This window comes from Leptonychotes weddellii, chromosome 16 (genome assembly GCF_054177405.1).
Source record: "Leptonychotes weddellii isolate Sample4059 chromosome 16, ASM5417740v2, whole genome shotgun sequence".
NCBI classification, from domain to species: Eukaryota; Metazoa; Chordata; class Mammalia; order Carnivora; family Phocidae; genus Leptonychotes; species Leptonychotes weddellii.
In genome coordinates this window covers 38,806,365-38,819,452 of record NC_138384.1, presented here as the reverse complement: position 1 = coordinate 38,819,452, position 13,088 = coordinate 38,806,365, and the positions used below count along the sequence as shown (strand labels likewise).

General features: G+C 39.4%; 1 protein-coding gene across 13 annotated transcripts in view; it reads left to right on the top strand.

Annotated features, from left to right (window-relative positions):
* The first annotated feature begins 4,658 nt into the window (after nt 1-4,658).
* ZNF568 (zinc finger protein 568) overlaps nt 4,659-13,088 on the top strand; it is an 87,012-nt gene continuing 78,582 nt past the window's right edge. For 4 of the 13 annotated variants that reach the window (XM_031026028.2, XM_031026020.2, XM_031026029.2 and 1 more), the window contains exons 1-4: nt 4,882-4,982; nt 6,266-6,332; nt 9,327-9,606; nt 11,582-11,640. In XM_031026028.2, the coding sequence (XP_030881888.1) occupies nt 9,531-9,606; nt 11,582-11,640 (135 nt within the window). In that variant the 5' untranslated portion in view covers nt 4,882-4,982; nt 6,266-6,332; nt 9,327-9,530. Of the gene's footprint in view, nt 4,779-4,881; nt 5,076-5,134; nt 5,187-6,265; nt 6,333-9,326; nt 9,607-11,581; nt 11,641-13,088 lie in introns of those variants that run through there. The other 9 variants (XM_031026023.2, XM_031026021.2, XM_031026022.2 and 6 more) reach the window with 9 other exon arrangements.

Genomic DNA, 13,088 nt, shown 5'->3' with positions numbered 1-13,088 from the left:
GGGCTCGATCCCAGGACCCTGGGATCATGACCTGAGCCAAAGGCAGACGCTTAACGACTGAGCCACCCAGGTGCCCCTCAAAGAAAAGACTTTAAATGAAGCTTACATATTATTACACACAACTGGAGATTAGTAAAATGAGACTGACCTTATCACTGAAAATAACCAAAGGATACCAAAGAGTGATCAAAACAATTATAGAGACTGCACAAGTTTTTATTCAGGGCAACAAAAAAATTAGCCCATAGAGAGAGCTGAAGTAGAAATTATGAAAAAAAATTTTATTTTGCTTGCTTCCTATGGAGTCCTGCATATTTATAAGTTGATTTGGTTTTCCAGGTACACATTCATATCATCTGCAAAATGATTATCTTATATCCTCTTTTCTAATTTTTAAACCTAAGTGCTTTGTTAGTGTTTAAGTGCTTTGGTTAATACCAACGCAACAATGTTAAATAACACTGGTGATGGTGTATATTCTTGTCTTTTTACTGACTTTACTAGGAATGCTTCAAATATTTCCTCATTAAACATTAGGTTAAAAAACGGGCAGGGGGGCGGTGCCGGGCTGGCTCAGTCGGTAGAGCATGAAACTTCTTTTTTTTTTTTTTTTAAAGATTTTATTTATTTATTTGACAGAGAGAGACACAGTGAGAGAAGGAACACAAGCAGGGGGAGTGGGAGAGGGATAGGCAGGCTTCCCGCAGAGCAGGGAGCCCGATGTGGGGCTTGATCCCAGGACCCTGCGATCATGACCCGAGCTGAAGGCAGACGCTCAACGACTGAGCCACCCAGGCACCCCTACAGCATGAAACTCTTGATCTCGGGGTTTGCAGGTTCAAGCCCTATGTTAGATGTAGAGATTACTTAAAAACAAAATCTTAAAAAAAAACCCCAAACATCTGATTAGCTTCTGAGAACAAAATTCAATGCATTTCTTTTATCTTCTATTATATTACACTAAACCCCTAGCATTATTCCCGTTAATATTGGGCAACAATCTTCACTACAGAAATGGCAAGTGTAATTAGAGGCTGATGGGAGAGGAGAACAAGATACTCTGGGTTTTGGGACAGGAGAATGGATTAGAAATACTCAGCCATCTTCTAAAAAAACTCAGATAGAAAGGTCTTAAGCTGAATAGATTTGGGGTGACTGATTCTTAATGTGATTTCCTTTGCCTCTGTACCAAATACCCACATTTAAAAAATTGAGAGTAGACCCACCTAGTGTATCAACTCTAAAAACCAAAAAGATTAAGAGACAAAAAAGGGTAATGATAAGAAATTCTAATCTATGTTTAATTAGAGCCTGAGAAGGGAGAGGAGAGAGAGAGAATAAGGCAGAGGAAATCTTTGAAGATGGCTGAGGACTTCCCTAAACTAATAAAAAACACCTATCTACAAATTCAAAAAACTCTACAAATCCCAAGAAGATAAAATTTTTAAAAGACACACTTAGACATATTATACTAAAATTACAGAAAACCAAAAACTGGGAGAAAATCTTAAAAACAGCCACAGGAAAAAAAGCCAAAATACCTTTAAAGGAGAGCGAAGTTAGAATCAAGACTGTGATACTGTTATAGAACAACAGAACAAAGAGCTCATAAACATACCCACGTACATACAGACACTGGATTTATATATTTGGATATATATGAAATGGGAACATAGTGGACTAATATATGGTACTGAGAAAGCTAGGGAGGAATTCATAAGTGGGAAAAACCTTGGGCCCCACTTTACATCATACACAAAAGCCAGTTAGTTAGAGGTGGATTAAATATATAAATGGGAAAGGCAAAACTTTTCTATTTTAAGATTTTATTTTTAAGTAATCTCTACACCCAATGTGGGGCTTGAACTCATAACCCTGAGATCAAAAGTCACATGCTCCACCAACTGGGCCAGCCAGAACCCCAAAAAGCAAAACTTACAGCTTTATGCATAAATACAGAAGAATATTTGTATAACCTTGGGACAGGAAAGGATTTTTTTTTAAAGATTTTATTTATTTATTTGAGAGAGAGAGAGAGTGCACATGAGCAGGGGGAGGAGCAGAGGGAGAGGGAGAAGCAGACTCCCCACTGAGCAGGGAACCCGACATGGGGCTTGATCTCAGGGTCCTGGGATCGAGTCCCGCATCGGGCTCCCTGCTCCTTGGTAGCCTGCTTCTCCCTCTGCCTCTCTCTCTCTGTCTCTGTCTCTCATGAATAAATAAATAAAATCTTTAAAAATAAATAAATAAAATTTATTAAAAAAAAAACAAAAACAAAAGAAATACAAAAAGGACCAACCATAAAGAAAAAAAATAATTGATAACTTTGTGTTAAAGTTAGGATTTCTATTCATAAAACTACCTTAAAGGAAATGATATCACAGTCTAAACAGTAGAAAAATATCAATGAAAGATCCATATCCAGATTATATAAAGAACTATGAATCAACAAGAGATAATCCAGGGGCAATAAGGTAGAAGATTTGAACAGGCAGGTCACAAAAGAAGAAACCCTAATAACCAATAAATATATGAAATTGTGTTCAATCTCATTATTAATCATGAAGTCCAATTTCAAACCTGTGTGTGTGTGTGTGTTTGTATAAATAAATATTTAAAGATTTCAAAGTCTGACACAACTGACTTGAAAAAAAGGAGAGAACATAACTCATTCATACAAAGAAATATGTATCTTTTTTTAATTTTTATTTATTTGAGAGAGAGAGAGAATGAAAGAGAGAGAGAGCATGAGAGAGGGGAGGGGCAGAGGGAGAAGCTGACTCCCCGCTGAGCAGAAAGCCCGATGTGGGACTCGATCCTGGGACTCCAGGATCATGACCTGAGCTGAAGGCAGTCGCTTAACCAACTAAGCCAGCCAGGCACCCCAAGAAATATGTATCTTTGAAAAATGGTATCTACAAAGACCATTTGACAACACAGGAGAACAATACTTTTTAGTGAAAATGTAGGACATAATATGATAAATGAGGTATAATTTGATTTTGGAAAAATATTAAAAATTAATCAAGGGGCGCCTCGTGGCTCAGTGGGTTAAGTGTGTGCCTTCGGCTCAGGTCATAATCCTATGGTCCTGGGATCAAGCCCTGCATTGGGCTCCCTGCTCAGCAGGGGAGCCTGCTTCTCCCTCTCCCTCTGTCCCTGCTTTGTGTGCTCTCTCTCTCTCACTCTTTCTCTCAAATAATCTTTAAAAAAAATTAATCAAAATATTAACATTAGTTATTTTTGAGTGATCACATTTTATTTTTTCTTGGTAATTCTGTTTCTGAAATCTCTAAAATAATCGTGATTTTTATTTTATTTTATTTATTTTATTTAGTGTTGTGTTATGTGTTGTGTTATGTGTTGTGCATGTTATGTGTTGTGTATGTTATGATGTGTTATGATATGTTATGTTATGTTATGTTATGTTACACAGACTCCATGCCCAGCACGGAGCCCAATGTGGGGCTTGAACTCAAGACCCTGAGATCAAGACCTGAGCCCAGATCAAGAGTCAGTCCCTTAACTGACTGGGCCACTCAGGCGCCCCATGTTTTTATTTTAAAATCCTAACAATTGCATTTAAATCCTAATATTGCATTTAAAAGAAGAAAACTCAACAAACAGAAGTGGAGCCATTTTCCAAATAAGTGAACAATAGGTATATGGGTCCTGTTGGGCTTTAAAACCAGCCAGGCAGGACTACCCTTCCCTCTAATAGGGAAATTATAAGGACCTACAATTAAATGGCATATCTTTATTAAGCATTTAACTTTCAGAAGAAAGAAAGCAAAGAGAAAACCCCAACACACCTTGGACATTGCTTGTAGAAGTTCATTGTGCATTCTTTCCTTCTCTTCTGCACCTGGAGAAAGGCGGAAATGGGGAGAGGAAAAAGTAATTGCAAAACACCATGTTTTCCTTTCCCCCCCAAACTGGTCTGGTCAGAAGTCACCTCCAGTCCCAATCCCAGTCCCAGCCCCCACCACACCAGGGAATGGAGATCAGAGAATGGGGCATCCTGCCTAATCCGTGTGTCAGGAAAAAGCTGAAGCCACTGCTGTCAAGGGACTATAATCTGACCAAATTTCACAGAGATTTCCTGGGGACAAAGTTCTGGAGTTACAATCTTACATATGACAGGAACCCCATACCCAGACATATAGTGCCCCATACCTTGAGCACGGTCATACTGAAACCAATGCGACAAGCACTCCACACGGGCACACATAGAACCACACAGTTACAATCACATACCCACCACCGAACACATACAGTTAGTTACTCTCGTATAGTCGCAGGTACCCCCCCAGTGTCGCGGGGTCACAACAGCCATAGGGACACACGCAGTCACAACCCCACAATGATAGGCAACCGATATCCGCACACAGGTCTCAATGTCACAGTCTCTCTCACACACAATCTCACAACCTCCCCTTTACAAGCCGCTCCGCCCGCACCGGCCGCATGACCCAGCTCGATACCTATCTCCGGGCTCCCCGATTTACACCTTTCGGGTCTCCCGGCATCGCAACGTGCACAACTGAGCCGGTTCCCCCTGGACCGACGGACTCTCACCTCACGGATCTAACGGTCCCGCCAGGCGTGACGAAACGTTCGCGTTCCTGCGAGAAGAGCGACGGGCCACCGAGCCCTCTGGGAAATGTGGTCCAGAGAGGCACCCGCGTAATTCCTCTCAGAGTCCTGGCTGGACCCTCCCGAAACGACTGTAACTGCAATTCTCAGCGTCTAGTCAGGCCCCAGGGTTGCGAGGCACGGTAGGTTGGCACCTACCAGCCGGGCCTTCGGCGCGGGACTGACGCAGCCCCTTCCCCACACAGGAAACGCAGACAGCTTTCTGGCCGGAAGTTGAATCGGGCCGCGAAGCCTTCTGGGCGGTGTTGTTGTGCTCAGGAACGTCCGTTGGGAAGCGGGCGCGAAAGGATGGTTCGGTGTTACCGGCCCCTGGCCTGGGTCTTTCTGTAGGTCGCCTTCACCCATCCTCCCAGAAACCGCGCGCTGAATGCGCATTCGGGCGTTTCCGGCAGGTGACGCTACCGCGTCCCAGCAGCGGGGTATGGGGGAGGGGCTTGAGCTGTGTGGGCTGCACGGTCGCGCGGCTGATGGGGCGGAGCCTCTGAGGAGGCCCGGAGAGTCTGGAGTGGCCGCGGTGTAAAATGGTTAGGGTGGGAATAAGCTGCTGGAGAGTGGTTAGAATTGTTGGACCAAAAAACGGGTGGGAGTCAGTGTGTGTGTGACAGTAGTGATGTGCGTGATTGCGTGTGAGGGTGATAGACTAATTGTGATGGGCTGTGTGATTGTGGTGTGTTGTGTTACGGTGATGTCTGGTTGCGTGTGGTTGTATGGTGTTTGTGTGGTTGTGAAAGTTCTGTGGTTAGGTATTTGTAATATGTGTAGTGGTTCTTGTCTTGAGTTGACTTCTGTATAGTGTTTGTCATACTTGATAACTGCTTGGAAAAAAAATCTGTATAAAATTTTGCTTTTTTGTTTTAAGCAGTCCTCCCTGCCCTTTGGCCACTCCTTAGTCTCCTTTGCTTCCTTTTTTTACCCCTAGAAGTTCTTGGTTCTCTTCTGTTGCTTTCCAGTTTTCCTGTCGATCTTTTCCGGATTCATTATCTCAACATCATATGGCACACATCTTTTATCATATGTATTACTTAGCTATTGCCAGGATAGTAATGCTGCCTAACAAACCACCCCTAAGTCAGTGGCATATAACAGCAAGCATTTATTCTCATGTTCACCTGTTCCCTGGTTCTCTGTTCAGCTTATTTAGGCTGGGGTTGACTGAGTAGCTAGCCTGCAGGATGGATTTAGATCTGCTCCTCCACAGGTGTTCTTTCTGCTGCTCAGGCTAAGACAGTGGTTACCAGGACCTGTTCTCATCATGGATCACCAGAGCACAAGACAGACCATACAAACACCTTAAAAACCTCTGCTCCTCAGTATACTAATAATACATTACCCAACGCAAGCCACATGGCTAAGCTTAATGTTAATTACACCCAAGTGGGAGGACAAGGCAAAGTTAATGGCAAAGAGTGTGACTAATAGTTTAGAGGGGAGTGAAGAATTGGGACCAAGATTTCAATCTACCACATTAGGAAACATGCCTCTTTATCCTGGTGAACACCTTTTGGTCCAAGTTCTCTTTTGTCTGATAATATTCCTTTTCAGGGTTTGTTATTGTTTTATCCAGGAATTTCATTTTCCAACCCCTTCTTTTTATGTTTTTATGCTTCAGGTCTCTTGTAAAGAGTATATTGCTGGGCTTTTTACCCTTTTATCCTGTTTGAATGTTATTTTAATAGGTGAGTTTAATTCATTTACATTTATTGGGATTGCTGATATAAATTTGTTTTCTATTTACTATGGCTTTTTTATTGTGCAGATTTAGCTTATTCCCCTTTCTCCACTGCTTTGGTTTCTGTTCTTTTCCTTGAATTTTTAACATGCATACTTAATAAAACCCCAACACTTGAACTCCAAACTACCCACCTATTTCTATGTTATTCTCGTCTAATATATTAATTTCTTCTGATTTTAAATTCCCCAAATTAGTAGAATTCATTTAAGTGTATATATATATATGTATATATATGCATCTTTTGTACATACATAAATGTGTATGTCTTTTTATACATGTGTATATATGTTATATGTATATATACTTTTTAATTGTGATAAAATAGAGATAATGTACAACATAAAATTTACCATCTTAATATCTGCACCCCCATTTTCATTGCAGCATTATTTACAATAGCCAAAATAGGGAAACATTCATCAACAGATGAATGGATAAAGAAAATGTGGTATTATATGTACAATGGAATATTATTCAAAGAAGGAAAGCCTGCCATTTGTGACAACATGGGTGAACCTGAAGAACATTATGCTATGTGAAATAAGCTAGTCACAGAACAAATACTACATGATTCAATTTGTATGATGTATATAAAATAGATTCAAGAAGCACAAGAATAGAATAATGATTGCCGGAGCCTGGGAGTCGAGGGAAATGGGAAATTGTTTTTCCATGGGTACAAAGTTTATGTTATGCAAGATGAGTAAGTTCTAGGATCTATACAACACAGAACCTATATTAATAATACAGTATTATGCACTTTGTTAAGAGTATAGATCTTGTGTTAATTGTTCTTACCAAAGAAATAAAACACAAAAGAACACAAGGAAATTTTGGGGGGTGATGGATATGTTTAGTACCTTGGTTATGGAATTGGTATCATGAATATATGAGTATGCCCAAACTCATCAGGATGTATACATTAAATGTGTGCAATTTTTTGGTACATTTATTATACCTTGATAAAGCTAAAAGCACAAAAACATTTAACATATTAATTATTTTTAAGTGTGGAGTTCAGTGGCATTATATTCATATTGCTATATAACTGTCACTACCATCTAGCCATAGAACTCTTTTCATCTTGCAAAACAGAAACTTTGTACCCATTAAACAGTAACTCCCCATTCCTTGGATCTCCCAGTCCCAGCAGCTTCCATTCTACTTTATGTCTATATGAATTTGACTACTCTACATACCTCATATAAGTTGGATCACACAGTATTTGTGGGTTTTTTGTGACTGGTTTATTTAACTTAGCATAAGGTCTTCAAGGTTCATTCATGTTAAAGCACATGTCAGAATTTCCTTCCTTTTTAAGGCTAAATAGTATTTCATTGTATGTATACGCCACATTTTGTTTATCCATTTATCTGTCAATGTACACTGGGTTGCTTCTACCTTTTGACTATTGCAGATAATGCTGCTATAAATATGGGCATACAGATATTTGTTCAAGTCCCTGCTTTCAGTTCTTTTGGGTATGTACCCAGAAGTGGAATTTTTGGATCATATGGTAATTCTGTTTTTCATTTTTTGACTGCCATACTGTTTTCCATAGTGGCTATATCATTTTAATCAACATATTTTTTTGAGCACCTACCATCAATGGCAAAGAGAGATTTAAAAAATACCTGTTTTCATGATGTTTATATGAGGGGGTACACAGACAATATGTATGGTAAATAAATTATATAGTTTGTTAGTGATAATTACCATAGAGGAAAAAAACAGAAATTCTGTGAGGGATATTAGGAATATCTCAAAATTTATTACAATTGAATATTTCTGTTTTATTCTGTTCTATCATACAGTGAAAGTATTAGTCTATTCTCTTGGATATTATTTTTTTTACTCTTTACCTAGTAAAGCCTCAAAGCAGATGATAAGTTAATATTTCTTAACTTAGCCATTTTATTCATCCAGTATCATTGTGATGGGAGTATAATTCTCACTTCAGATGAAGAGTATGAGAATTCTAAATTGCAAATGTGTTTTACCTCAATTGCCGAGATAGATAGGAAATGGAATAGCTGCAACTCTTACTCCAAACCCTGGGGTTGCTGCAAGTCTGAATCTTTTTTGACTCAACTTTGTATCTGCTGCAAATCTGAATCTTTTTTGACTCAGCTTTGTATCTGTTGATTCAACTTTGCACTGGGTTTACACCTTTATGCTCACAGAAGATATCTGAAGAGCAGATATTATGTGATCACTGTTGTGATCACCTTGTTTTTAGAGTCTTGGTGTTTTCTCCAGTGCTTGGTTCAACCTAGGTTGCTGAGTGTTTGAATTTTCCACCAGGTTCTTTCTGTCTTTGCATCCAGCATCTCTGGTCAGTAACCCCAGGGAATGTGAATTACAAGCAAGGAAGCTAATTGTTTGGGGCTGTATTAGTTATCTACTATTGTGTAACAAATTACCTCAAAATTCGGTAGTTTAAACAACAATAAACATTTATTATCTCACACTCTGTGGGGGGCGGGAAACAACTTAGCTGGATACTCTGGCCCACATATTTCATGAAGTTGCAGTCAAGATGTTGACAAAGCTGCAGTCATTGGAAGGCTAGACGGGCTGGAGGATTTGCTTCCTACATCGCTGGCAAGTTAGTGTTGGCTGCTGGCAGGAGCCCTTCTCTAGCACTGGTTGAAGTCTTCATGGCATGGTGGCTGACTTCCTTCAAAGTGCTAGATTCAAAAATGTGTAATGTGCAATACAGAAACCACAATGTCTTTTATGACCTAACTTTGGAAGTCACACACTGTCAGTTTTTGCAATATCCTATTGGTTAAACAGGACAACTCTATTCAGTGTGGGAGGGGTGTACAAAAACCATGAATACCATAAGGCAGTGATCATTGGAACTCATCTTGGAAGCTGGTTACCATAGGGATCTAGTGAGAAAACATCAAGTAAATTGAATTTATATCATAAGCCCACAGGTCCTGCCTCCACAAAGATAAGACAAATCTGTGATGTGAGTAAAAGGAAGCCTGGAGAGCAGGTATCCATCATGGAAGGAGACCTTCTGATCTTAGAATTCTCCTGGAGGCTGGAGAGGCCTGAGACAGAGTGGACCCTGGAATTGCTGGATCTACAGCTTATCTTAACCCTTCTGCCCTGAGTGGACAAGCCCTGAATGACATCTCAGCCTTCAGAGATCAGCAGTCGCTGGGTGACAACGGAGCATTTAACCCAGATGATGGAAAGGAGAGGTGAGGTGGCTCAGAGATGGGCAGAGTTTAGGAGAGAGAAGCTGTACGTTTAGGGGCAGAGAGAGTAAAAAGAGTTAGGAAATTTAGTACTCCTACCAAAGAAAGTTCACACGGGTGTTATTGACTGCAGGGTAGACATTTGTTTTTTATTTATTCACTTGACTATTATTTGATTTTTTTTAAATAACTATTTTAAATGTAATTTCTGTTTTTCTTACATTTAGATTTTTTTTAAAGGGCTGTTAAATACATAACCATAAACAAAATTTCCTACTCTATCCTTTCTCATCCCCTGATCCCACTCCCCAGAGGCAACCATTTTGGTATTCAGCTTCACTTTCCTGAATAATATCCTCATACTGCTCATGCTTAATTTCTCAGTTTTAGATATTTCCTGTTGACTTTTGACAATGGAGATAAGGATTTATCTCTGTTTTCTACCTAACCTCTTATCTTGTCTCCCTCACCCTACCCCTTCCCAACCCCTCCCCAACCCCTCTAATATGGTGTTTTATTAGAGGTTGAAAGTTGACTACATGTCAGGATCTGTATCTATTTTTGGGGGGGCTAGTAAGTCTCCTAGATTTTGCTTGAGGAATATAAGCCAGAACTGCTTTGGAAGGCAAACACAGTAGGAAGTTGGGGGTTGGGAGGACACACCTCATCTTTCAATATTACAACTTTCACTTAATTCCCTTATTGCTCCAACCCCTTACATTCAGCTCCTATCCCACACTCCTGCCTGCAGAAGTACCTAGTGCCTTCATTCCTAAGCCTTTCAAGGGTTCTGCTGTAGTTTCCCCACCCTTTCCCCACCCTCTCTTAAGCTTCCACTTTCTCTAGTTAAATTAGGTAACAGTCATCTGTTTAATCTCTAGATTCCAAAATTTTGTTGACATCTCTTATCTGCTGACGTCTTCCATATTCTCTATGATACTCAATTTCCTTTGTTCCTTTGCTTTCATTTTGGTTGGGTTTGGGAGAGAACCGAAGTAAATGCAAATATTCATTCTTACATTTTTGACCTGAAGGCCACGAATTTTTTAGATTAAAAAATTAAGTTGCTTGAAAATGTCATTAGAATCATGACTGCATTTTTTTCTCCTTTTTTTTGTTCTATGATTTTTAAAAATTTTTTATTGTTATGTTAATCACCATACATTACGTCATTAGTTTTTGATGTAGTGTTCCATGATTCATTGTTTGCGTATAACACCCAGTGCTCCATGCAGAACGTGCCCTCTTTAATACCCATCACCAGTCTAACCCATCCTCCTCCGCCCCCTAGAACCCTCAGTTTGTTTTTCAGAGTCCATCGTCTTTCATGGTTCGTCTCCCCCTCTGATTTCCCCCCCTTCATTCTTCCCCTCCTGCTATCTTCTTTTTTTTTTTAACATATATTGTATTATTTGTTTCAGAGGTACAGATCTGTGATTCAACAGTCTTGCACAATTCACAGCGCTCACCATAGCACATACCCTCCCCAGTGTCTATCACCCAGCCACCCCATCCCTCCCACCCCCCACCACTCCAGCAACCCTCAGTTTTAGAATCATGACTGCATTTTATTCCATCATATAAATGGTTCACAATGCCTAAACCTGCCCCTGATTAAAGTTTTTCCATATTTTTATAGTGTTTCATAAAATAATTCTTAAATCTTTGTAATATTTATTATTATGTACTTGAGATAAATTTTCTATTAAGAATAAAATAACAAGATCCTAGGGAAAGCTTGTATTGTCAATAGATTCATTGGGCACCCTATACTTAGCCCTCCAGAAATTCTCATCCGATCCTGTATGGTAACAGTCTTTCACGTATATTTCAGCATCTCTATTGCCTGGTGGTGGTTAGCATTTCTCAGTGCTCTGAGAATCATTATAGATGATATTATAGCCACCTGGTACTGAAGATTTCTATAGGCCTTTGTCTGGAGCTCTGAAATAAATCTGCTTTATTTCTCTTCCCTCAGCTTGGCATTCTCAGGACTCTGGCCTTTTGGAGGAAGAAGAGGATATGACCAGGTCTCTTGTACGTTTTAAGCGTTTGTTTGCTGCATTATTTTGCATTGCAGTTGCAGGGGGTTACCTTAACCTATCAGTAAATTGGAAAAAACTAAATTGATGAAAATCAAGGTAAGGAAAAATAGAAGATCAGAACCAGGTGAAATTTGGGATGTGGCTGTGCAGAAACAGGTCCATACAAAGTTATTAGGTTGAATTCAATCTGAATGTGAGCTGGAGAAACAAAAGTAAACTGGGACACAAAGTTTATTCCATATATTCCATAATTTATTCTGTTTATGAGGAAAAAGCTAATAATTAAGGAAAGAGAAAACTTTTCAAAGATTTTTTTTTAAAGTAATCACTATACCCAAAGTGGGGCTCAAACTTACAACCCCAAGATCAAGAAAGCATTGGCACACTGGGCGCCTGGGTGGCTCAGTTGGTTGAGCGACTGCCTTAGGCTCAGATCATGATCCTGGAGTCCCGGGATCGAGTCCCGCATCGGGCTCCCTGCTCAGCAGGGGTCTGTTTCTCCCTCTCCCACTCCCCCCTCTTGTGCTCTCTCTCACTCTCTCTCTCAAATAAATAAAATCTTTAAAAAAAAAAAAAAGAAAGCATGGCACCTAGGTAAAAAAGAAATTCAGAATAATTCCACAATACTTATAATTTTAAGATCAATTTTTTTTTTAAAAAAGTCTGTCCTGGCCAAAGATTAAAAACTAAAATTATCTGGAATAGTAAATGGAACACATCTTTCAAATGATCCTGCATATATATTTTCTTCGGTTGAGATTTATCAAATTGAACTAAAATATACTAGCTTCTATGGAAAAATCTTAAAGTTCTTATATCCATAACTTTCCACATTTTTTTTTTTTTAATGGCCTCAGAAGATGCAGTATTCTTTGCCTTCTTGCAAAATGACTCATTCTCCTTTGCTCTTGATTCTTTTTGTTTCCAGCTCTGGAATCCCTCACACCCTGTAGTTTAAATATTTTCTACTTCGCTACCGCTTTTCCTCAGTTCATATTTCCCATCCTGAAACACACAAACACATTTCTTTTGGACGTATGATCCTGTGGTTTGTGCAGTTATTTCTCCTGTTGTCAGAGTGGTTCTCTAGGCCTACAGAGGCTTGGGTTCAAATCTTGGCCCAGCAACTTACTAAGTGCATGATTATGGGCAGGTTTAATCTCTTTGGCCTCAGTTACATTGTTTGTAAATGGGGATAATAATCGTATTTATCCCATAGGAATAATGGGAGGGTTAAATGCACATAGTAAGTGCTCCATAAATGATAAATATTGTTAATAATTGTTAGCTATAGAAATCTTTCCTAACTGAAAAGGCCTTGGGATATGTTGGCTATATTTTGACTTGCCTTTTTAGTTTAACATATGAAACCAATGAGATAAAAGAGAAGATGCCTGATTTGGGTTCATACAATTAATCCTCTTCAGTAAAACTACAATA